Source organism: Notamacropus eugenii, chromosome 7, assembly GCF_028372415.1.
Source record: "Notamacropus eugenii isolate mMacEug1 chromosome 7, mMacEug1.pri_v2, whole genome shotgun sequence".
Lineage (NCBI taxonomy): Eukaryota > Metazoa > Chordata > Mammalia > Diprotodontia > Macropodidae > Notamacropus > Notamacropus eugenii.
In genome coordinates, this window is record NC_092878.1 from 4,419,259 (window position 1) to 4,445,709 (window position 26,451).

At 39.3% G+C, this 26,451-nt stretch overlaps 1 protein-coding gene across 15 annotated transcripts in view; it reads left to right on the forward strand.

The window, feature by feature from the left end:
* Window positions 1-26,451, forward strand: part of CEP152 (centrosomal protein 152) — a 105,600-nt gene that overhangs the window by 39,403 nt on the left and 39,746 nt on the right. For all 15 annotated transcript variants that reach the window (XM_072624706.1, XM_072624712.1, XM_072624708.1 and 12 more), the window contains 5 exons: window positions 17,247-17,451; window positions 23,066-23,194; window positions 23,848-23,957; window positions 24,563-24,691; window positions 24,820-24,955. In XM_072624706.1, coding sequence (XP_072480807.1) covers window positions 17,247-17,451; window positions 23,066-23,194; window positions 23,848-23,957; window positions 24,563-24,691; window positions 24,820-24,955 — 709 coding nt within the window. The remainder of the gene's footprint in view (window positions 1-17,246; window positions 17,452-23,065; window positions 23,195-23,847; window positions 23,958-24,562; window positions 24,692-24,819; window positions 24,956-26,451) is intronic.

Below are 26,451 nucleotides of genomic sequence, written 5' to 3' on the forward strand. Positions count from 1 at the left end.
TTGCTGCGCATTTCTTTGTAGTAATAGCTTAATTTTTGTAATCATCTCTAGTCCTGTAGCCTTGTGGGGTGGGATGTGGGGGGGGATGTGGGGGATGGTGCCTCTTGCCCCAGACCTTCAGTTTTCCCCTCTAGCCTTCTGTAAGTGGTCATAGCCAGGGGTGTGCTGGTCCTTGTGCCCCGCCCCGAGCTGTAGGTCAGCACAGATGAGTCTGGCATTCCTCCTCAGCAGTGTCATTGGTCCCTGTTGGGTCTAAGAGTCTGGGTGGTTGTGGCCCAAGCGGCCTCGCCAACCAGCTAAGCCCAGGACATGGGGCTTTCTGGAAGTGTTTACTCTTCACGCTCATGTCAGTGGGGATGGGGCATGAAGTTAGAAGCATTTCAAGGTCATCCTGGGATTTTTCCTCTGGTCCTCTCAGATTGTCCCAGGAGGAGGCTGTTGTGCCCCTATTCTTATTTATCTTCCTATGTACTTTGTTTGCCCTGAGACTATTTCATCTTTTGTTGGGGAAGATATTTTTTATAAATAGAATTTATTTATTTTTAGTTTTCAGCATTCGCTTCCATAAGATTTTGAATTTTAAATTTTTCCCCTTCTTTCCCCTCCTCTCCCAAACAGCATGCAATGATACATTCGCATTAAATTTATTTTGTTTTCACTTTAATTAAAGAAGAATTAGAACTAATGGGAGGAATTATGAGAAAGAGGAAAGAAAACAAAATAACAAAAGAAAAGGAGAGCAAATAGTATATTTCCATTTGCATTCAGACTCCAAAGTTCTTGCCCTGGATATGAATAGCATTTTCCATCATGAATCTTTTGGAATTGTCTTAGGTCCTTGAATTGCCGAGAAGAGCCAAGTCTGTCAAATGTCAAAGTCAGTCGTCACACAGTGTGACTGTTACTGTTTATAATGTTCTCTTGTTGGTGCTTCATTCTGCATCAGTTCATACGAGTCTTTCCAGGTTTTTTTACATGCAGCTGCTCATCATTTCTTATAGCACAATACTATTGTTTTTAGCTTGGTCCTTTAAGGTATTCTTTTTTAAAAAAAATTATTTTTTTTTACATTCACTTCTGTAAGTTTAAAATTTTCTCTGTTTCTCTCCCTTCTCTCCTCCCCAAGACAGCGTGCAATCTAATATAGGCTGTACATATAGATTCTTATTAAATATATTTTCACATTAGTCATGTTGTATAGAAGAATTAGAGTGAATGGAAGGAACCATGAAAAAGAAAAAACAAAACAGAAAAGAGCAAATAGTCTGCTTTGATCTGCATTCAGACTCTGTATTTCTTTCTCTGGATGTGGATGGAATTTTCCATCCTGAGTGTTTTGGAGTTTTAGGTCTTTGCGTGGTTGAGGCTAGCTAAGTGTATAAAACTCAGTAATTGTACGATGTGGCTATTGTGTGTAATGTTATCCTGGATCTGCTCACTTCCCTCAGTATCATCTCATAGAAGTCTCCAGGTTTTTCTGAAGTATGCCTGCACATCATTTCTTATAGCACAGCAGTATTCCATTATATTCATATACCACAACTTGTTCAGCCATTCCCCAACTGATAGGCATCCCCTCAATTTCCAATTCTTTGCCGCCGTAAAAAAGAGCTGCTATAAATCTTTTTGTATATGTGGGTCCTTTTTCCCATTTGTATGATCTCTTTGGGATACAGTCCTAGAAGTGGTATTGCTAGGTCAAAGGGCATGCACATTTTTATAACCCTTCTAATCTTGGTTGCGTTGGCTTTGTTTGTGGAAAAAACTCTTCAATTTAACATAATCAAAATTCATTTTGCATTTCATAATGTTCTCTATCTCTTGTTTGGTCACAAATTCTTCGCTTCTCCATAGATCTGACAGGTAAACTGTTTCGTGCTCTCCTAGTTTACCTGTAATATCAATCTTTATATCTAAATCATGTACCCATGTACAGGGTGTAAGATGTTGGTCTATACTTAGTTTCTGCCAAAGTATTTTCCAGTTTTTCCAACAGTTTTTAAATAGTGAATTCTTACCTCAGAAGCTGGGATCTTTGGATGTATCAAATAGTAGATTACTGTAGTCATTGACTGTTAGATTCTTATTAAATATACCTAAGCTATTCCACTGATCCTAAGCTATTCTGTTTCTTATCCATTACCAAGTAGTTTTGATGATTGCTGCTTTATGATACAATTTAAGATCTGGTAAAGCTAGGCCACCTTCCCTTGCATTTCTTTTCATTAATTCCCTTGATATTCTGGTCCTTTTGTTTTTCCAGATGAATTTTGTTATTGATTTTTCTAGCTCTATAAAATAATTTTTTGGTAGTTTGATGGGTATGGCACTGAATAAGTAAATTAGTTTAGGTGGAATTGTCATTTTTATTGTATTAGCTTATCCATGAGCAACGGATGTTTTTCTGATTATTTAGATCTGAACTTACTTGCGTGAAAAGAGTTTTGTAATTTTGTTCAGATGTAGTTTCCTTCCTTCTCTCTTTTAATTAGATCTGTTTTTGCTTTTGCTTTGTCTGAGATCAGGATTGCTACACCTGCTTGTTTTTTTTTACTGAAGTTGAAGCAAAATATATTCTGCTCCAACCTTTTACGCTTACTCTATGTGTATCCCTCTGCTTCAGATATGTTTCTTGTAAACAACATATTATAGGATCTGCTTTTTTATGGGAGAGATTATCTCCTTCACATTCACAGTTATGATTACCTGTGTCTTTCCCTCCATGTCTCCCTGCCCGGGTTTATGCTTTTCTCTCCTTTATCCCTTCCCTCTCATTAGAGTTTTGCTTTTGTCCACCGCCTCTCCCTCAAACTGCCCTCTCTTCTACCAGCCCCCTCCCTTTTCTTCCCCTTTTTCCTCCCACTTCCTATAGGGTAAGTTACATTTCTATACCTAAGTATGTTATTCCCTCTTTGAGCCAAATCTGATGAGAACAAGGTTCAAACAATGTTCATTTCCCTCCTTTCTTTCCGTCTACTGTAATAGGTCTTTGGGCCTCTTCATGTGATGTAATTGACCCATTTCTGCTGCCTCCTTTTCTCCCGGTACAATCCCTTTTCACCACTTAGTTAGATTTTTTATCTTCACATCAAAGTCAGCTTATATCCATGCTCTCTGTCTGTGCATTCCCCTTTTAAATGTCATAATAACAATATAGTTCTCAAGAGTTACAAGTGTCATCTTTCCTTGTAGGGATGTAAACAGTTTGCCCTTATTAATAACGTGTTTTTTTCTTTCCTGTTTCCCTTTTTATGCCTCTCTTGAGTCTTGTATTTGAAGGTTAAATTTTCCATGGAGCTCTCGTCTTTTCATCAAGAAAATTTGGAAGTCCCCTATTTCGTTGAATCTTCATCTCTTCCCCTGAAAAGTGATGCTCAGTTTTGCTAGGTAGTTGGTTGTAATCCAAGTTTGTTTGCCTTCTAGAGTATTGTACTCCATCTTTTAATGTGGAAGCTACAAGGTCCTATATAATCTTGACTGTGGTTCCACAATATTTTAAATTATTTCTTTCCGGCTGCTTGCAGTATTTTTTCCTTGCCCTGATAATTTTGGAATGTGGCTACAATGTTCCTTGATGTTTTCAGTTTGGGATCTTTTGGGAGGTGATGGGTAGATTCTTTCAATGACTGTTTTACCCTCTTGGTCTAGGACCTCAGGGCAGTTTTCCTGATGATTTCTTGAAAGATAATGTCCAGGCTCTTTTTTTGATCATGACTTTAGGTAGACCGGTAATTCTTAAATTATCTCTCCTGATTCTATTTTCCAGGCCATCTGTTTTTTCAGTGAGATATTTTACATTTTCTACTATTTTTTCATTCTTTTGATTTTATTTGTCTGATTCTTGATGTCTCATAAAGTCATTAACATTAACTTGCCCAGTTCTAATTTGTAACAAATTGTTTTCTTCAGTTGGCTTTTGTTTCTCCTTTTCCGTTTGGCCCATTTTACTTTTTAAGGAGTTGTTTTCTTCAGTATTCTTATTTCTATATTTGGCCAGTTATTTTTTAAGCACTTGTTTTCTGTAGTCGATTTTTGTCCTTCCTTTTCCAAGCTTATTGACTCTTTTGCATACCTCTCATTTCCCTCCTAATTTTTCTTCTGTCTCTCTTATTTGACTTTTAAAATCTTTGAGCTCTTCCAAGAAGGCTTTCTGGGCTTGAGACCAGTTCATATTCCCCTTTTATGTTTCACGTGTACGTATATTGACAATATTGTCCTTTTATGAATTTGTGCCTTGATCCTCCCATCCCCTATGGAATCTATAGGTCTTTATCCATTTCTGCTTTTTGCTCATGATGTTTGCCTATTTTCCTGGCTTTTAACGTTGAGCTCTCCTGCTTGAGCACAGAGGTCCAGGAATCCACTAGCTTTGTGTGCTGGGGCCTCAGGTGCTGGCAGCTGGAAGCTGTAGGGGTCTGGCAGCTTACCTGGCACTGAGCTATGGTCAGCAACACTCTTGAAGTGGGAAGTGGGGGGTGGGGTGGAGACTGGCAACTGGAGGATGCCTGCTACCTGGAGTTGTGCTTCCTTGAGTTGTGCTGAAGCACGGGGAGCCTTGGCTTCTGGAGTGTACTGGTTCCCTGACCCTTGCCCAAGGCACTCTCTGGAGCAGTGTGGTCCTGGTGTTGGCATCTGCTTGCCCCACCATCCTGGGGCTCAGGACCTCCGACTAGTTTACTGAAGTGGGACTTGCCACTAGCTTACTGGTTTGTGTCCCATCCTCTACTGCTCCCCTTCTTCCAGAGGGAGAGGGACCTTTCCCATTAATCTCCCAAGCTTCATGGGCTAAAAGACTACTCCACCCTCTCTTTCTGCTTCCTCAGCTGTTCTAGGGTTTTTCCTGGGGTGATGTTTTCTGGGTTTTTAAAGGTCCTTAAGGGAGAGTGAGAGTTACTTATTTCTTATTCCATCATCTTGGCTCCCAGAAGTCCTGTGGGGGAAAATCTTGAGAGTGTTGAATTTTCTGACCTACTCTGCTATCTTCTGAGAATCCTGTCTAGAATTATATTTTAAGAACTGTGAAATTTAATTCGGTGCATTAAAGTTTCAAGAAATACAGATAGTACTATAAGATAAGATCTTCTCATAGGGTAGTAACACCCCATATACCCAGAGGTCAAACTTCTAGAAATTTGAGCTATCAAAGAATGTAATTTCTAACCTGGAAGTAAGCAAACAAAGAAATGTGACTATGTCCTATGTACTTTAATTCATTGGGAGAGCTATGAAGCCTCTTTTAGATGATCTGCCCCATAGCTTTAGTAAATAAAAGTTGGGTTAAGCACTGACAAAAACGCGAAAGCTAAAATATAGGAACAACAGTCTGGAACAGGTAGTTCCTATTTACTTCAAGGATCCCTAAGGGCATCAGTGAAGTACATAGCATAGTGTAGTAGTTGATCAATCATAATGACCTGAGTTACCAAATTAAGTTTAAGTTATATTCAGTATATTGTATTTAAAAAAACTAATTACATATTGAATTTCATCTAAATTGATAAAATTTTTTGCTTATATTTTAGTGCTTAAAGTACTTCATTTACCTCTATAATATAAATTCCCCTGTGTGGTATACTACTTTCCCTAGATATGTCAGCAAATAAAGGGCATTACTGTTTATAAAAACCAAGTCAAGGTTCCTGTGTGACCCTGGGCAACTCATTTAATTTGTCAGTCTTCTAGGCAATTCTCTTAAGATTCTAAGTTGTAGAGAAGGTATAGACTTGCATGAGTAGAGGTAATTTTTTCCAACCAGAATTTCCTTATATCAGTGAAATATCACATGTGGGTTCAGTCCCTATACCTTAGTATATATTCAATTTAAAATGATAACAGAGTACTGAATTTGTAGTTAAAGGATCTGGGTTCAAATTCTTGTTCTGTTACTCATATTTGTATGGCTTTGGGCAAGTCACTTTAATTTCTTTGAGCCTCAGTTTCCTCATCTGTTAAATGAAGGGATTAGATTAGAATGATTGGAGTTCCTTCGCAGCTCTACTTCTATGAGCCTATGATCTTACTAAGAATGTATTATACAAGGCATTGTGACAGGCACACAAGATATATGGGAGTTAGAGAAGCAAGGAGAACACTGACAAGTATTTCAGGGAGGGAAAACTTTCATGATGGAGGTAGGACTTCAGCTAAGTCTGGAAGGAAAATAAGGATTCCGAGAGGCAAGAGTAAGGGAGAGGAGTGCATTATGGGCATGAGAAATGACATCCACGGGGGAGAGAGCAGTCAAGTTTGATCTGAGCACATGAGGAGAGAGTGACCTGAAATCTGGCTGGAGAGGTAAGATGGAAACAGGAGTTTGTGTTTATCTTAGGAGAGAAGTGAACCTCTGAAGATTTTTGAGCACAGAAATATCTTGGTTAGGACCTGTTTCTTATGAAGCTCATTTTGGCAGGTAAGAGTTTGGGGGGTGGATTTGGATAGGGAAGGGTTGCATGGAGGGAAGTCAGTGGAGAGGTGGACTAGGTAGTCTACAGAGGAGGTAATGAAGACCTGATCTAGGGTTTGTTGGTGAAAGTGGAGAAATGATAGGTGCAAAAAACGTTAATGAATTAGAATCGACAAGGCTTAGGAGTGACTGACTTTGTGCATAAGGGGAGAGAAAAAAGTTAAGGACCTTGGGGACTGGGAAGAAAGTAGTGCCCTCAACAGAAATAGGGAAGTTTGGAGGAGAGAAGGGTTGAAGGCAATCACTGAAGGAGAGGATGTAGAGGAAAGGCCTGGTCATTGCCTTGAAGGACACCTCATTCTTGCTGAGCGGAGGATGAATCGTCTGAGCAAAGACAACTAAGCGGTCAAACAAGAGGAAATGCAAACAAGGGCGCTCTCAGAGACCCAAGAAGAATCAGAGGAGGAAGGAACCTTTGAGATCATCTAGCCCAACTTCCTCATGTTGCAGAAATCTGAGGCCCAGACATGTGAAGTGATTTTCCCAGGGTGACACAACGAACAGAGCCAATGTCCAAAACCAGTTTCTTTGACTCCGAATCAGCACACTTTCTCCTGCAACTAGAACGTGATTAACAGCTTCAGAAGCTGCAAAAAAGATCAAAGAGGACTTCAGAAAGTTGGTAATTAGATTTAGCAGTTGGGATCAGTAGTGACCTTTGACAGAAGAATTTCATTGGAGTCCTGGGACTCAGAAGCCAAATAGTTAGGTTTCTCTGAGTGTTCAGCAGTAAAAGCGAGTAGAGCCCCCTTTTCCTCTGCCCTGGAGCAGAGTAGAATATTGGTGAAGGTGTTAAAGACATGGAGGAACAGCCGGTACAAAGAGACAGAGGTAGGAGCAGCAAGAAGCCCATGCTGCTGACCAGCCATGAGGAGTGGGGATGAAAGTGTGAATAAGACTGGAAAGGTAGGAAGGGGCCACAGTTCGAATTTTATAAACAGTTCATTTTATTTGTACATTTGCTTTGCAAATTGATTTAGTTGTAGAATCTTTTAGAGTATATCCCACCTCCCCTCCTTTTGGTTTCTCCTTTAATAAATTTTATACTTGTAAACAGTGAATAGATCTAAAGCAAAGTCTTATTCTTTAGTTCATTTCAGTGACCAGTCAACATTAATATTAGTGATATATGTCAGATGGAAAAGTTTGATATCAGATATTTATCTTGTACTGAGTATGGATAGTCATTGACTACAACTACTAATTTAAAAATGATAAGGAATTAAATTAATTGCATGAATAAGAAAAAATGTTTCAGAATCCCTCTGTATAGCAGGATTTCAGCAGATGATGTTATAACCACTCCTGGACACCAATTGAAAGTTTTTGTCAAGCAAAACAAATTCCTTGTTTGATTTTGTCCAAAAATATGTTTTTACTGTTTCTTGCCAAGTCTCCTACCTTTTTATCAAGAGATGGACAGCATTCTTCATCATCAGTCCTATGGATTCATGGTTGGCCATCGCATTGACATTCAATCTGATTGACAAGCATTGCACTGCATTCTGAATTTCCTTAGTCTTTCAGAATGGTTTATATCTTTATAATGTTGTTATAAATAAATGCTTGTTAAGTGAAAAAAAATCACTTTTAAAACTTCATAAATGAAAACAAGTATTTTTCCTCCAAACAGCTTGAGGGAGGGGAAAATGATGTTCCTAAAGCTGGTAATAATTGTGATATGTGACATCAGTAGTCTTCCCATCATTTTGAGAATTTTTATTCTTTGTTGACTTGAACTGCTTTTATATCAGTAACATTAATATAAGTGGCTGAAAGTCTTCACTATCAACCATCGTCTCCCTTAAGTTACCTCCTGGTAAATTTTAAGAGGTTAGCTACAATCTCCTTTTTTACATTAATGGAATTTGAGTAACTAAATCTGCATGCAGTTTGCAGACAGCTTCCTCCCTCTTTTATTATAGTTGGCTGCTAAACTCAAATAATAAACGTTTAACAAGTGGAATGCCTTTTCCCTTTGGTCCTCTCAGCGTGCTTCATAAATGACTAGAGTTTATTTGGATTCAGGGGACCATCTTTCACATGGTGGTTCAGTTTAAACTTTAAGTAGGGCTTGGTCACCATGTCTGGATTTCCCCTTTTGGGGAAAGAAGAGAAAATTACTTCAGCAAGCATTTTCTCTGATCTTAACTTAGCTTACTTTAGGAGCCTGCAGGATATGCTACTTCAGTGATCAGCGTTAAGTTTGTAAAAATTAGGTACACATACAGAATTTGTTCAATGAGCAGAATGGTGGTTCTAGTTAAAAACAATTATTTTTCCAAAATTTCTGAGTAGAAAGGGATCTTAGAAGCCAACCAGTCTCACTTCTTAAACGTTACGCACAAATGGTCACTAAAACCTTCACTGGAAGACATTCTTTAGTGACAGTGATTTTTGCTTTTTTGGCAACTTATTCTACTTTCAGTTAAATTTGATTATTAAGAATTAATACTTGAGGGGGGCGGAGCCAAGATGGAGAAGTAGAAAGACGCTCATACACATAGCTCCGAACCCACAAACCACAGAGCAGCTAGAGGGGACTAAGCCAGGGCGAATTCTGCACCCAGAGACCACGGAACATTGGAGCGAGGGAGATTTCTGTTCCGGAGAGACCTGCAAACCTCTCGTGGTGGGTCCTTCGCGCCGTGGACTGGGCGCCGGGACAGGGAGCAGAGGGCAGCCCTGCCGCGGCCACGACACCATGAGGAAAAGATCCGAGAGGGTTACGGGGACGGGATCTCCAGCGGCCACGCGGGTCCCCCCACCCACAGAGGGACCTGCAAACCTCTCACAAAAGGTCCGTCGTGCTGCAGATGCGGAGCCCAGCCCGGACCTGCGGCGGCCGCGGCTCCGAGAGGCACAGATCTGAGAAGGCTCCAGAGACGGGATCTCCAGCGGCGGCACAAGCCCCCCCACCAACAGGTGACTGACGAGGGTAGGTGAGAGAGTCTCTTTGGCGGGTTGAGAGGGGAGTGAGGTGCCCCCATGGCTCGGGCCCCCCCAGGAGATAGAAGCTGAGAGGCGGCTACAGACAGGGGCTCCCCAAACGGGCGGGAGCCTGGATCCATTGTGGAAGGTCTGTGCATAAACCCCCTGAGGGAACTGAGCCAGAGAGGCGGCCCTGCCCCTGACCACCTGAACTTAATTCTCACACTGAATAGCAGCCCTGCCCCCGCCAAAAACCCTAAGGCGGGAAGCAGCATTTGAATCTCAGTCCCCAAACGCTGGCTGGGAGGACCAGGAGGCGAGGTGGGTGTGAGGAGAACATTCAGAGGTCAGGTCACTGGTTGGGGAGAATGCCCAAAAACGGGAAAAGAAACAAAACTATTGAAGGGTACTTTCTCGGAGAAAAGACACTTCCTCCCTTCCTTTCTGATGGGGAGGAACAATGCTTGCCATCAGGCAAAGACACAGAAATCGAGGATTCTGTGTCCCAGCCCACCCAATGGGCTCGGGCCATGGAAGAGCTCAAGAGGAATTTTGAAAATCAAGTTAGAGAGGTGGAGGAAAGACTGGGAAGGGAAATGAGAGGGATGAGGGAGAAGCATGAAAAGCAGATCAGCTCCCTGCTAAAGGAGAACCAAAACAATCTTGAAGAAATTGGCACCTTGAGAACTAGCCTAACTCAGTTGGCAAGGGAGGTGCAAGGGGCCAATGAGGAGAAGAATGCTTTCAAAAGCAGAATAAACCAAATGGAAAAGGAGATTCAAAAGCTCACTGAAGAAAATAGATCTTTCAAAACTGGAATGGTACAGATGGACGCTAAGGACTTTATGAGAAAGACAGATATCTCAGAACATACCGCGCAGATTCAGGAGAGACAATGTAAAAATTCTGGGACTACCTGAAAACCATGATCAAAAGAAGAGCCTAGACATCATCTTCCATGAAATTATCAAGGAAAACTGCCCTGAGATTCTAGAACCAGAAGGCAAAATAAATATTCAAGGAATCCGCAGAATACCGCATGAAAGAGATCCAAAAAGAGAAACTCCTAGGAACATTGTGGCCAAATTCCAGAATTCCCAGGTGAAAGAGAAAATATTGCAAGCAGCTAGAAAGAAACAATTCAAGTATTGTGGAAATACAATCAGGATAGCACAAGATCTGGCACCCTCTACATTGAGGGATAGAAGGGAATGGAATAGGATATTCCAGAAGTCAAAGGAACTAAGACTGAAGCCAAGAATCACCTACCCAGCAAAACTGAGAATAATACTTCAGGAGAAAAAATGGTCTTTCAGTGAAATAGAGGACTTTAAATTTTCCTGATGAAAAGACCAGAGCTGGAAAGACAATTTGACTTTCTAACACAAGAATGAAGAGAACCATGAAAAGGTGAACAGCAAAGAGAAGTCATAAGGGACTTACTAAAGTTGAACTGTTTACATTCCTACATGGAAAGACAATATTTGTAACTCTTGAAACATTTCAATATCTGGTTACTGGGTGGGAGTACACACACACACACATGCACACATGCACACATACATAGAGACAGAGTGCACAGAGTGAATTGAAGAGGATGGGATCATATCTTAAAAAAAAAAATCAAGCAGTGAGAGAGAAATATTGGGAGGAGAAAGGGAGAAGTTATATGGGGCAAATTATCTCTCATAAAAGAGGCAAGCAAAAGACTTATTAGTGGAGGGATAAAGAGGGGAGGCAAGAGAAAAACATGAGGTCTACTCTCATCACATTCCACTGAAGGAAAGAATATAATGCACACTCATTTTGATAGGAAAACCTATCTCATAATACAGGAGAGTGGGGGACAGGGGCACAAGCAGGGTGGGGGGGAGGATGGAAGGGAGGGCATGGGGAGGAGAATGCAATCTGAGGTCGATACTCATGGGGAGGGAAAGGACCATAAGAAAATAGAAGTAATGGGGGACAGGATAGGATGGAGGGAAATATAGTTAGTCCTATACAACACAACTGGTATGGAAATCATTTGCAAAACTAAACAGATATGGCCTATATTGAATTGCCTGTCTTCCAAGGGGAAGGGGTGGAGAGGGAGGGAGCTAAAGAAGTTGGAACTCAAAGTGTTAGGACCAAATGTAATGTTCTTACCACTGGGTAACAAGAAATACAGGTTAAGGGGTCAAGAAAGCTATCTGGCCCTACAGGACAAAAGAGAAGACGGAGACAAGGGCAGGGAGGGAGGATAGAGGAGAGAGCAGATTGGTCATAGGGGCAATTAGAATGCTTGGGTTTGGGGGGGGGAGGGGATAAAAGGGGAGAAAATTTGTAACCCAAAATTGTGTGAAAATAAATGTTAAAAGTTAAATAAATAAAAAAAAAAAGAATTAATACTTGAGTAGCACCATGTACCCAGTAGGTGCTTAATGAATGTACATTGGATTAGATCAAGAAATTTTGCTTTATATCCAGCCTAAATTTACCTCTTGGAAGTTTTCATTCATTTCAGAACATTTGAAGACAACTCTCATCTCCCACCTCTAACTTTTCTCTTCTCTGGATTAAATATGGTTTTTAGTTTCTTCGTCTTTGATGTCTCTTCTAGATAGGCTCTAGTTTATTAATGCTTTTCTAAAACACAGCACCTAGAACTGTACACAGTATTTCATAGACAATCTGACCAGGGCAGAGTACAGAGTGTTGCTCTAACTTAGAATATTTCCCAGTAATTCCTTTATAAGTGTGCCTATCATTTAAACAGGTGATGTGAGGGTGTAGAATAGAATACATATGCTCAAGAATTATTTTTTAAAATAAACTTTTGTATATTAAGGTAACTATTTGTTTTATAACATTGCATTTTTAATATATTTAACCATTTGAAATGATCTGGATCTTGAGTGTAGTAAAAGTATAGTCAAACTTTTTAGTTTTATTTTTTCTTTTATTTCAGGCTCCACTAATTTTAGAATTTGTGATTATTTAGGTAGGGGAGTGACTGAAGTTTATCTTTCCATTATACATAAGGAAAGGATTTGTTAAATAATTATAAAATTCTCTACTTCAAAGTTTACAAAAATCAATCATGGAAGGAAGATATATTTACCAGTGTTATATATTCTTTTCAGTAGAAACTCATTTAGTAGGAGTAGATTAACAACCAGCCTATTTTTAGCTACTGTACTTATGGTGTATTCAAGCTAGAAGGTAACTTGTAGTGACCATTTGTTTTACTGTTTGTTTCCTACACATAGGTGTGGCTAAAATGATTTTTAACAGAGGGTCAGTTGGTTGTGAAATCAGTGACTCTGACTTCGTATTTTAAGTTTGTCTCCAAAAACTTGACTCCAAGATGTCATAGTTAAACCAGCTGTCCTGAAATAGCAATATTTGTTGGATGAAACTTCTGAAATCATTGCACTACTATTTCAGATTTAATTGGGTAGTAATAACCAATTTGGTATATATTCTACCTCTAAATTTACCTTCCATCCAGGTTCTCCTTCCTTTATTTTCTTGCTTTCCCTTTGCTCCTTCCGGCAGCATGGAAAGCCTGTGTGTATGCTATAGACACTTGTCGTAAGATCTCTGTAGATATCTGTCATAAGACCTCCTAAGCAGAATGATTGGAAGTTCCAGGGTTCCTGGAATGTTATAGTCCTAAAAGAAGGCTTGGAACAGGGAGGGAGTGGGGCGCACAAGGGGATGCATTGTGAACTGTGATGTCAAGCAATTTCTAGGTTACTAAAATGTTAAATGTTGGCCAAAATTGAGGAAAATCAACGTTCCAACTATACCAGTAAAAGATAAGGGAAACCCAGACTTGGGGCAAAACCAATAACCTGTATCAGCAACAGAAATGATTAAAGCAAGTTGGCTCAGAGATCTGGGGTCCTTAGCCAGGCTGTGCAGGAAAGCCCATCTTTCATCAGACCACTGCCAGCTGTGTCGGTGCTGAGGTTTTCCTATGTTTCTGTGTAGTGTTTCATCTATGTTGCTCTTTCTCAGTTTTTCAGACCATCATACTTCCTTCCTTTTCCATTGAATTATAGGAGCTATTAAAGTAGTTGAGTAGGATGAGTGGTGCTTGCTTTTAGTCCCTTTATGTATGCGTCTTTGAGAACTAGGAGATTTGTGTAATTACTTAAAATTCACACAAAAAAGCAAGATATTTAAAACTTAATATGAAAACAGTAGGGTTAGTTCATTTGTAAGTGAGAGAGCTGCAGGAAAAGCTATTTTTTGGCTTGAAAGGAACCTATCTTAGAGTAGGCTAAATTCTGAGAACATTCATCATTCACGTGTCCATGTACATATAAAGTTAAAGCTGTTAAAATTTTAATACGTGTGTGTCCGTCCTTCGTGCCATCAGAGAAATGATGACATGACTTGCACTTGACTTTGTTTTGAGTGAGGGAGGGCTGTGCAGATCACCAGCCTCACTTCTCCTCCAGAGTCATCTGAATCCAGTGACCAGATATTCATCAGGATGACTGGAGATGACCCAAGATGAGGCAATTGGGGTTAAGTGACTTGCCCAAGGTCACACAGCTAATGAGTGTCCAGTGTCTGAGGTGAGATTTGAACTCAGGTCCTCCTGACTCCTGCACTGGTGCTCTATCCACTGCATCACCTAGATGCCCCTAAAATGTTAATATAGGGATGTAATCACAACACATGGTTAAGGTAGGAATTGGTAGCTTTTCCTTTTTTTTTTTTAAAGTTTTAACTAGATAGAAAATTTATTAAATGCTTTGTGCAGGGAATACAAATAAAGGCAAGTAAATTTGCCTTCAAGGAACTTATGTGTTTTTTTTTTAATTTAATTTTATCTTTATTTCTAGTTCTAAATTTTTTCCCATTCCTCTACCCTGCCTCCCAACCCATTCATGAGGGAGAAATACAATACTCATTGTACATGTGAAATTATGCAAAACATTTCCACATTAGCCATGTTCTCAAAAATAAAAGGAAAGAAGAGAAAAAATTATGCTTCAGTCCATATTCTGAGTTCATCAGTTCTCTATATAAAGGTGTAGAGCATGTTTCATCATGAGTCTTTTGGAATTGTGGGGGATCAATGTGTTGATCAGAGTTACTAAGTCTCTTTCCCAGTAGATATTACATTATTACTGTTCTCTTGGTTCACTTTGCATCAGTTCATGCAAAGTCTTGGTTCTTCTGAACATTTCTCCTTAATAATTGCTTTTTAAAAATTACTTCATTTTTAGTTTTCAACATTCATTTCCACAAGATTTTGAGTTCCAAGTTTTCTCCCCATCTCTCCCCTGTCCCCCACACCAATCTGGCATACATTGTGATTACCCCTTGCCCCAATCTGCTCTCCCTTTTATCACCCTCCACTCTCATCCCCTTTCCCCTTGCTTTCTTGTAGGACACTATAGATTTCTATATTCCATTGATTATATATCATTTCCCAGTTGCATGTTAAAACATTTTTTAATATTTGTTTTTAAAATTTTGAGTTCCACATTCTCTTCCTTCTTCCCTCCCTACCCATCCTTGTTGAGAAGGCAAGCAATTTAATATAGATTATACATGAGTAGTTATACAAAATACTTCCATAATAGTCATATTGTGAAAGACTAATTGTATTTCCCTCCTTTGATCCTGTCCTTTTTCAAGTGTTTGCTTCTGACTATCCCCGTCCCCTTTCTGCCTTCCCTTCTATTATTCCCCCTGCCGCTTCCCCCTTACTTTCTTGTGGGGTGGGATACCCAATTGAGTGTTTATGTTATTCCCTCCTTAGGTCAAATCCAATGAGAGTAAGGTTCACTCATTCCCTCTCACCTTCACCCTCCTCCCATCTACTGTGAAACCTTTTTCTGCCTCTTTTATGTGAGATAATTTAGCCCATTTTGTCTCTCCCTTTCTCCTCCTGATGTATTCCTCTCTTACCCCTTAATTTTATTTTTTATATACCATCCCTTTATGTTCATCTCACCCCGTGCCATCCATCTGTCTGTCTATCAATCATCTATCTATATTTCCTTCAACTACCCTAATACTGAGCAAGGTCTCATGAGTTACAAATAACATCTTTCCATGGAAGAACGTAAACAGTTCAACTTTAAGAAGTCCCTTATGATTTCTCTTTCCTATTTACCTTTTCATGCTTCTTGATTCTTGTATATGAAAGTCAGTTTTTCTATTCAGCTCTGGTCTTTTCAGTAAGAATGCTTGAAAGTCCTCTATTTCATTGAAATTCAAATTTTTTTTCCCCTGAACTATTATACTCAGTTTTGCAGGGTAGGTGATTCTTGGTTTTAATCTTTTCTCTTCTGACCTCTGGAATATCATATTCCAAGCTCTTTCATCCCTTAATGTGGAAGCTGCTAGATCTTATGTTATCCTGATTGTATTTCTACAACACTTGAATTGTTCCTTTTCTGGCTGCTTGCAGTATTTTCTCCTTGACCTGATAATTTGAAATTTGTCTATAATATTCCTAGCAATTTCCTTTTGGGATCTCTTTCAGAAGATGATCGGTGAATTCTTTCAGTTTCTATTTTACCCTCTGGTTCTAGAATATTAGGGCAGTTTTCTCGATAATTTCTTGAAAGATGATGTCTAGGTTCTTTTTTTGATCATGGCTTTCAGTCCAGTAATTTTTAAATTATCTCTCCTGGATCTATTTTCCAGGCCAGTGGTTTTTCCAATGAGATATTTCACATTGTCTTCTGTTTTTCATTCTTTTGGTTCTGTTTTATAATTTCTTGATTTCTCATAAAGTCATTAGCTCCCATTTGCTCCATTCTACTTTTGAAGGAATTATTTTCTTCAGTGAGTTTTTGAACCTCCTTTTCCATTTGGCCAATCCTGCTCTTTAAAGCCTTCTTCTCCTCGTTGGCTTTTTGAACTTCTTTTGCCATTTGGCTTAGGCTATTTTTTAAGTTGTTATTTTCTTTAGCATTTTTTTCGTCTCCTTTAGCAAGAAGTTGACTTGTTTTTTCATGATTTTCTTGCATTGCTCTCATTTCTCTTCCTAGTTTTTGCTCTACTTCTTTTATTTGATTTTCAAAATCCTTTCTGAGCTCTTCCAGGGCCTGAGACTGATGCATATTTTACTTGGAGGCTTTGGATGCAGGAGCTTTGGCTTTGTTGTCTTCTTCTGGTTCTATGTTTTGATCTTCTTCGTCACCAAAGTGAGATTCTACAGTCTGAGTTTTTTAATGCTGTTTGCTCACGTTCCCAGTTAAATACTTGACTTTCTAAGTCTTTGTCAAGGTAGGACTCCGCTTCCAGTGGGGGGGTGGGGTGTCCCAGGCATCAGGGGTTTTGTATCAGCTGCTTGATCCCCCACCCTCTGTGGACCCAGAGCTATGGAAGCAGCAGCTGCTGCTGCCACTGCCCCCACCACCAGCAGCACTGCCTCGTCTTCCTTTGCTCTGGGGCTGGGGCCAGACCTGAGCCAGACCAGGTCCTACAGAGTTTTCCCACTGACCTTCTATGCTGTCTGTGGCATTTCTGAGTTGAGAAATCTGGAAACTGGCACAGTTGCCAGTGATTCAGTCCCCTGAGGCCTATTCTGAGTCCTTGGTGTCTGTGCAGCCCATGCTAGACTGTGCTCCGCTCTCATCCTGGGGCAATAGACACTTCCTGTTGACCTTCCAGGCTGTCTTGGGCTGGAGATTTGTTTCACTCTGTCATTTTGTGAGTTCTGCAGCTCTAGAATTTATTTAGAGTCATTTTTTACAGGTATTTGGAAGAGTTTGGAGGGAGAGCTCAAGCAGGTCCCTGCTTTTACTCTGCCGTCTTACAACAACTCCTTTTTGGATGGACTAAAAAAACAGCCTTACTGTACCTAATGGGTTAAAAATGATTTTTCCAACAGTACTATGCCGAAACCAGACCCAAAAGAAGAACCTTCCAAAGATGAAATCATCTCGAGGCTGAAATCTGAATTGCAACGTTTGCTCACCAGCAACACGGTGAAGCGCCGCCTGGTTTCTCAGTTACAGAACGATCTCAAAGATTGTCATAGAAAAGTAGAAGATCTCAGTCAACTGAAAAAATCTCAAGAAAAATGTGAACTTGAGGTTTGTGTAGTAAAAAGCATTTCCTTTATGATTAGTTTTTGAAATAAGCTTTTGCTCGTTTTGCAGATAAAATCTACATTCTAAATTAGTTAGCTCTTTTGTGTGACATTGAGAAAAGTAAGCACAGATTGACATGTTGCAAAGAATTTTTCCCTTAAGTTGATGTCATGAATTCTGTTGATAAAGGAAAGAGATGACATTGTGATACAAAGGAATATCTTCTGTTTATCTTTGATCAACATCACCATTCCATAGAAGTAAAATCCCATTACAGATAAGGAATTTTACCTAGAAACATTCTGTATAGCAAAGCTGTTTTTTGTCCTAGAGGATGTTTCATGGAATTGTGGTCTTCTGATACATCCTCCATGAGTAAAAATTCAAAATTGAATTATCCCTAAATTCAAGGATTTCATGAACATATTCAAGAAAAATTTCAGTTTAGTAAATATTTATTAATCACTCGCTACGTACAAGGTATGATGTATGCTAAGTGCTGAGAATATATGTAAAAACAAAAATAAAACAGTCCCTACTCTTAAGGAGTATCCTACTTGGACTATGGGGTGAGTAATAGAACATGTATATAGATAGGAAAATATAAAATACATGTGAAATAATAAAATTTCAAAAGGGACAGAACAAAAAATGGAGTGAATCAGGAAAAAAACCTCCTGAGGTATTAACTGCACTATGAGTCTAAGGGGCTCCAAGAGGGGACAGTAATGAGTCTCTAGTAGGGTTTTTTCACTATTAAGAACTGATCAAGAGAAGAAAATCAGATGAACAAAATTGAAAATGCACGAGATAAATGCACAACACTGAATTAAGAAGGATGATCAGAATTATATTCCAGGAAAACTGCGAATCCAGAGGAAGTCTGCAAGGATCTATAAAAATACAAAATACCCAAATGACCAGAACAAGAAATGGAGACTTTAAATAACCTTAGGGAAAAGCATTGAAAAAACTGGAATAAACTGCTAAAGGGGAGATAGGAAAAGGGCCCCTTTTTTGTAACCCCAGCTCTTAGCATAGTACCAGGCACATAGCACACACTTAATAAATGTATATTGACTGGCTGAATCAGGAATAAATCAGATGAATCCTCTTCTGGCATAGTTTTTGTTTGTTTAAAAGGCCATGAGCCTTTGTATAGTGGGGTGGGGAGGGTTTAAAACAATCTACTTACGTCACAGGGGCAGCTAGGTGGCACAGTAGAGATAAAGCCCTGGGCCTGGAGTCATCGTAAGACTTGAGTTCAAATTTGGCCTCAGACACAGGCTGTGTGAATCAGGGTAAGTCACTTAACGCTGTTTGCCTCAGTTTCTTCATCTGTAAAAAATGAGCTAGAGAAGGAAATGGCAAACCATTCCAGAATCTTTGCTGAGAAAACTCCAGATGGGGTCTGGAAGAATCAGACACGACTGAAATGACTGAATAACACAACATTTATTATGTCAGGAGGTGTTGATGAGCTAAGAATTTCCTCCACTTTGGACAGTTTTTATATCTTTTTTGACTTCTCAACCTGAAAGATGAATCAAAGGGCCACATTCAAGAGATGACGCTCCTTTAGACCTCATGACTAACATCCATCCTGAAGCTTTAAAACATTAAGATGCCACAGTAGTTTTTTTTAAATGACGATCCCAGCTTTGAGCACAATTTGAAGATTATCCAGAATAATTATGAGTGTTTCTGAGTGCCACAATGAAAAATACCAGTTAAAAATTTTCTGGAAAATCCAATCCAAGCCTTTTCATTCCAAGCCTTAGTGTTCCTTTCCTCACGTATTCTATTATGTGAAGGTGCTGTGCCTTGTGCCCTGCCCCACATATGTATAGATGATCATTGCTTAAAAGGAGTAGATGAAACAGAGCCCCATTCATTCTGATATAACAGACCCTGCTCTCTGTTTTAGAGAAATCTCAAGGTTTTGGTCTGAAGAGATATTTGTTGAGCAGTAATCAAAGTCAGTTCCAAATAGAACATTGAATAATGTTTTTGTGAAACGAATGATTATCTTACGGAGGGTTGTGGTGATTCTCAGCCTGGCCTGTAAGATCTCCAGTTATCTGGCCCTTCTTGCCTTTGCAGCTCTATTTTACTTCATGTCACACACACTCTTTTCTATAAGTGGGTGTATTAGTTGTTTTTTGTACCTGGTGTTGTGTTTCTCCCTTTTGTGCCGCCTCGTATGAATGTGATGCACTCCCTCGTTACTGTCCCCTCTTGGAGCCCCTTAGACTCACGGTGCAGTTAATACCTCAGGAGGTTTTTTCCTCATTCACTCTGTTTTTTGTTCTGTCCCTCTTGAAATTTTTATTATTTCACATGTATTTTATATTTTCCTATCCATATCTATGTTTTTTACCCATCCCCATAGTCAAAGTAGGATACTCCTTAGGAGTAGGGACTGTTTTATTTTTGTTTTTATACGTATGTTCTTAGCACTTAGCATACACAGTACCTTGTGCATAGTGGGTGATTAATAAATATTGATTGAATTGAAATTTTTCTTCAATATGATAATAATGGAATCCTTGAAAATCTTACATTTTTCTAATTTTACTTCTTGAGAAAGAAGTTGTCAGCAGTGCCACAGTAGGATTTAAACTGTGAATAGACCTTAGTGATCATTTTGTCTAGTCCACTTTTCAGATCAGGAAACTGAGAGGCCCCAGAGGGACTCTGTGACTTTATGAAGTTCAGTTTCTTCCTCTGTGGTGTAAGGCATATCTGAAAGGAGTTAAAGCTTATTGTCGCCAAATCTCTAGTATTACGCTCCATTGTTGGACTTAGAGCTTAGAAATTCAGTAAGATTTTTGGGTATTTATTCGTGTTTATTTGTCATAGGATTTATTATCCCATTTAGGTAAAGAAGCAAACTTATCCTGCTCAGTGTCACATGACTTAAATTCTGAAACAAGTGTTCCAGCTCCCAAACCTGTGGTTCTTTTGACACTCACTCCCCCATGCCCAGCAGTAAGGCGGGTGTCTGGTCAGGGTGTAATCAGCAGAAGAGCATTTGTCAAAGTCTCTCTGCATGGCTATGACATTACCGCCACTCCCTGTAGGTCTAGATTTGAACTGCTTCCCTAAACCCTCCTGAAATACTTCAGTGTCCTTGGGCCTCCAGCTATAATTCTAAGGAGCTACCAGAAGGGGGAGCGCTTCATTACTAGCACACAACTCCCCCTGAATGTCTTCAGAATAATTCACTGACTAGAAGAAAATAAGCTCTTTATTTTGTCATAGTCATGTAATTATTTTTATGTCTGAAAGCAGGAGCTCAGCTTAGTGCAAAGGGTCTGAACTTTTTTTGTGTCATGGATGCCGTTGGTAGTCTGGCAAAACCTATGGATCCTTCCTCAGAATGTTTTTAAATGCATAAAATAAAACATATGGTTACAAAGGAAATTAATGGTATTGAAATACAGTAATAAGACATTTTTAAAAACTAAGTTCACAGAGCTTAACCTCTGATCTAATGGAAGATAATGCTAGCTACCATTTATATGGAGCCTACTCTGTGCCAAGCACTGTACTAGGCACTTGAAAAATTTTATCTCATTTTATCCTCACAACCACTCCAGGAGGTTGGTGCTATGGTCATTCCCATTTTGTAGATGGGGAAACTGAGGCAAATGACGTGCCTAGGAGTACTTAGTAAAGGTCTGGGGCTGTATCTGACTCAGGTCTTCTTGATTCCAGACCCAGCGTTCTGTCCACTGTGCTTCCTAATAGTAACTAGAAATGAGAAATGAGAAAGCCTGCATTCTGGGCTTGGTTTCATCACTTACTAAACCATGTGTGACCTTGGGGAAATCACTTAACATCTATGAGCCTCAGTTTCCTTTTTCTGTAAAATACTCAAAATAATAATTGTACTGTCCTACTTCATGAGTTGTAAAGAACATTATTAGGAGATATTTGTAAAGATTTGTAGCTAAAAATTATTTGTAAAAACTTGTAGTTAAAAATGTATGCATGTATGTATTTGTTCATATATGTGTGTATGTGTGTTTATTTTAAAGATTTTCATTTTAGTGGTTTAGCTGTTCCATGGATATAGCTCTTAACCTTTCCATGCCTTTTAAGCTAGGTGGTGCAGTGGATAGAGCACCAGTGCAGGAGTCAGGAGGACCTGAGTTCAAATCTCACCTCGGTCACTTGACACTCACTAGCTGTGTGACCTTGGGCAAGTCACTTAACCCCAACTTCCTCCTCCTGGGTCATCTCCAGTCATCCTGATGAATACCTGGTCACTGGATTCAGATGGCTGTGGAGGAGAAAGTGAGGCTGGTGACCTACATAGCCCTCCCTCACTCAAAACAAAGTCAAGGACAAGTCATGTCATCATTTCTCTGATGGCTTGGTCTTCTTCAGCAACAAAGGACGAACACACACACAATCACGTGTTGGGGACAAAAAAAAAAAACAAATAAAAGTCACTTTGTGACCAACCTTGTAGAATTGAGCTTCTCCTTTAGATTAGTCTTTCAGATGATGAGTGTTAGACTCATCCTCACAGGTAGTCCAGCTTGGTAGATCTGCTGTTGTGTGCATTCTGCTGGATCATCTCCATGAAGATGCATTGGAGCATGGGATATTAGTAGATGATACAAATAAAACATAGTAATAAGATGTATAGATCACAATTTGAGTACCTTTAGTGTGTTTTCTGTCACCTAAACGTCCATCCTTCAGTCTGCTGTCCCTGGAAGATCCCAACGCCACCATAACTTTAGCTCATTTCACTCCCTGAGAGGTCAGACTAGTTGTGCCTGTGATTTGGGCGTCAGCGATTATGACCTGTCAAAATGAAGCATCACCTCTTTGTACGTGCTCTTAAATTCCTAAGCAGAGTGGTGGCAACCATCTAGCCCCTTCTAGCTCCTATGGCCTTCCTCTTCCTTCATCTGGACAATGTATAGGGTTTTTTCATGTTTTCCTTTGGTTTCCATTCTGTCCAGCTAACCCTTTCATCTACACAGTTCAGAACTGCATTAAAAATTGTTTAATTAGACATAGGGATGATTTACAAGCTCCTTTTTAAACTTCTTTTAGGAAACACTGTGAGTTTCCTTGGTCTTAGGCCATTTTTTGTTTCCCTTTTTAGTGTAGGCACTGGCAGAACAAGTACATACAGGAACATGGCAGGTACATGCTGTGCCCTTTGTTGATCCTTACACCATTTAGTGCAGGCATTCACGTAGAATATATTGGTTGTTTCCTTCTTGGCTACTAGCTGGAAAGAATTAAAAATTGATTTTTTTTTTTTGGTCAAAGATGAATTGTATAGGTAGCTCAGAAAAGTGGAGGTGAATCTTTAAGAATAAAGAGAATGTACCTTGAGTTTCACCAACTCGTTGAGAGTGTTTGAATTCCAAGATTGACTTTCCCCATTAGGAATGAGTTAAAACTCTCACCTTTGTCTTTATACTTAGGAATGCAGGTGAAGAGATCATCTTCCTTAAGGGGGGAGATAAGGATATGAAGAGGTGAAATAGATAGAAACTACATTGGGCAGTGGTAGGGTAAGATGGGGGGGGGGGGTTAATTATGCTTCCTAAAAGTCTTACGTGTTATGATGGCAATCTGTTTTTAGACTAAAGCAATCAATGTGGAGAAATCACCCAATCGATTATGGCATGACTCTTCTGTTTGTGATAAAGTAGTCAAAGAAGATATTCTGCGACTTAAAAATGAAATTCAAACTTTGCAACAGGAAAACAAGGTGATTGTAATCTTTTGTTATATTTTACGAAGACTAGAGAAGTTTCGGATAAGAGAGGAGAACGGAATTTGATGATAGTGCTTAGGTTTATAAGGCTCTAGGGGACTATGAACTCCAGTTATCTTCCCTTACTTTCTGGCTGGGGAACTAATTTATAACTTATAGGGACATAATTAAGTTCAGTTCCAACTTCCTCTCTTTAGTGGGTTAGCCAAAGTGTTCTGATTAATAGATACTTCAGCATAATTTAAAAATAAATGCAAGTTTTTAAAGCACTCCTCCTAACAGATTATAAAGAAATAAGTTATAAGAAATAAACTTAGCCTGCTCTGCAGCAAAACCCCAATTCAAATCATGTATTAAGTGTAACTACTGCCTATAGAATAATTATTCTGTTAGGTCTTTGATGATCCACAGAGTTTGGAGAAAACGTTGCCCTGCCCTCATTGAGCTTATAGTAGGAAATAATGCCATGTATATAGATGGTCATAGTGCATCTTAAACAGGTTGCTAAGAGAGATATCTTGTTATTTGGATGATGTTCTATAAATGTATGCTAGGCAAGGCTAAGTGAAGGATGAAGATTACTAGGGGAAACAAAATTGAACAGAGTTCAACGCCTTCTCCCTAACTGGTTTTTCTTTTGTATCCAGGAACTTAAAGCAACTGAAGAAAAGTTGAAAAATACAAACCAGGACTTATGTAGCCAAATGAGGCAGATGGTGCAAGATTCTGACCGTGATAAACAAGAAACAGTGGAAAGGTAAATGTGCTAGAGGGACCTGATAGCTGCTTTCAGTTTCAGACTGATTTGGTGAGAAGGTTGAATGGATAGACCTTTCTATGAACATCCACCCGAGCAGTCATGTGCAAATGGCCACTTTTATCTTGTCCACCTGTGCTGCCCGTGGCAGCAAAAGCAGGTGTTCCATTTGGAAGGTGACATCACCCCTTCCTTCTCAGACCACAGTGATCAGAACTCAGCCCACAGCCCCACTCTGCTCTCTTTGCAGAGGAGACTGTGGTCCCTGCGATTGTGCCACGAAAGCAAGACGTGTTCCTGATATTCCCAGGTGGAATTTGCGATGCATTTTCCTTTAGAAGCAGTTTTTTTATCTCAGTGATTTCCTGCATTTTGTGTAGAATTACAATTGAGTAGTAGAACCAGAACTGAGACGCAGCTCTTTCGATTCCTAGTCTAGTCTTTTTTTGTCGTCATTGTAGCTTGTCATTTTGATGAAAGAAAAATAGATTCACCCTGTTTGTAACTCACTCCTGTGAAAGGCTGCGAAAGGAAGGAAGAGCTTTTTAGGTTTTTGTAGGCTGAGGAGAGGAGTAGGAATTTAGGTGATTGCTTTCCGTTGCTAGGTGTGAGAGAACTTTTCAGCAACACCATGAGGCTATGAAGAACCAGATACGTGAGAGCCTTTTAGCAAAGCATGCTCTAGAAAAACAGCAGCTCCTTGAAGTTTATGAATCCAATCGTTTGCAACTTAGGTAAGGAAAACAAAGATTTGCCGTCTCCTTTATAATTGCACACGAAAGCTGCTGAAGATAAAAATAAGGAAATGTTACCATTGATTTTTGTGACTGAAACGTTTTCTGTTCTATTTGTGTATGTCAAGCACTGACTTGGATAAGGTGAATAAAGAGATGGCAGCTGTACAAGAATGCTACCTGGCAGTTTGCAAAGAGAAAGACAACCTGGAGACCACCATAAGGAAGTCAGTTGAGAAAGAGCAGCAGGCTAAGGAAGAGATGGTATGGTACAAATTAATACTGGGTTTCTGTCATAGTTCTCATTACAAGAACTCAAAAGGATTTTATTCAATTCCTCCTTTCCCATGAGAAGGGGAAAGTATATATAGAGCTCATTTTGTTCCCTGCTGAACTTTAATGATCTGTATTTCAACAGGATATTGGAAGTAAAGCATTAAATCCATTAAAACAATGGAAAAATTGGGTCTGCTTTGAATCATCTTTTCATACAAGTTATTTCTTAGGGGGTAAAAGTCTCAGAAGTAGGTGAATGGTGGTTCTCAGATTTTTCTGACCATGGGGACTTCAGGTCAGGAGATTTCATGGACCATTATTATTTTTGGACCATCTAGAACTCCCTGCCTGCCATTGCATTAAAACCATCTGTAGAGGCCCTTGAAATACTCTACACTCTGACCCTTAGATTTTTTTTTTACTGCAGGGGAAGGGAAAGAGGTATAAACCCAGGCTCTCATTAATGGATGTGATAAGAATTATGAATAAAGAATTATGAAAAAAAGGAAGTGATAGAAAAGTATTCATTGTGATCTCCTTCAGAAAGCCTTTTTTACAGTCTGTTCTCTTCCTTTCCATTCCTGTGGATGACTTGGTTTATCTTGGGCTAGAGCTCTGGGGATAATAGGATCTTGTTATTTCAGCGTTTTTAACTCTCCTCTTGATGCTCTCGAGTTGTTCTTGGTTAGTTTCAAGCAGTAAATTCAACAGAAGAAATGACATCCCCTTTTCTCCTTCTTGCAACACCTGAGGATCTCATTCAGACAGCAGTCTTGCTTCCTTGCCTTTTTGAACCAACCTGCAGAGTTCTCTTTGGGAAGTCATGAAAGATTTAGGAATTTTGTTGAAGGTCTGAACAGATGCCATCTGGAGAGATTTCTGGCTTATGAAACTATATTAAGACAAATCATTGGTATGGCAACTTAAAAAAGAATGTCTGATGAGCAAGTTGGAAATTTTGGTTTATATTTTGGTTTCTTTTAAAATACAGATGAATACATCAAAGAATATAATGCATATATAATATATGGTAAATAAATAACTTCCAAAGTTAACTTATTTTAATTGATGTTGGCTCTTTGAATGTTAGAATGATGTCTTAAACCACTTAGAAACTAGGGTCTTAAGCTTTTGGATCTGTTTTGGAAATTAAAATGAGAAGATGATCTCTAGTTTGCTTCTTTTTTAGAGCATAACAGCTGGCACATGTGTAGGAATGATTTGTTTTTTAAAATCAATTCTTTTTCCAGGAGTGTTTTTTTTTTAAATTTATTGGAAAAGTTGAAGCATCTAATTGATTATAAAATTGGTCTTTCAGTTGCTAATAAGTAACTTTTGATAGGCTCTGTGTTTGCACATGCATCCTTGCACACGTGTGCTCAAGTAATAACAGGTATTCTTTTAGAACTGCAGGCAAATCTCCATTTTAATTAATTGCAGTGGCTAGCTAAAGAACATGTAAGTGCATTCTTCTAGCTACATTT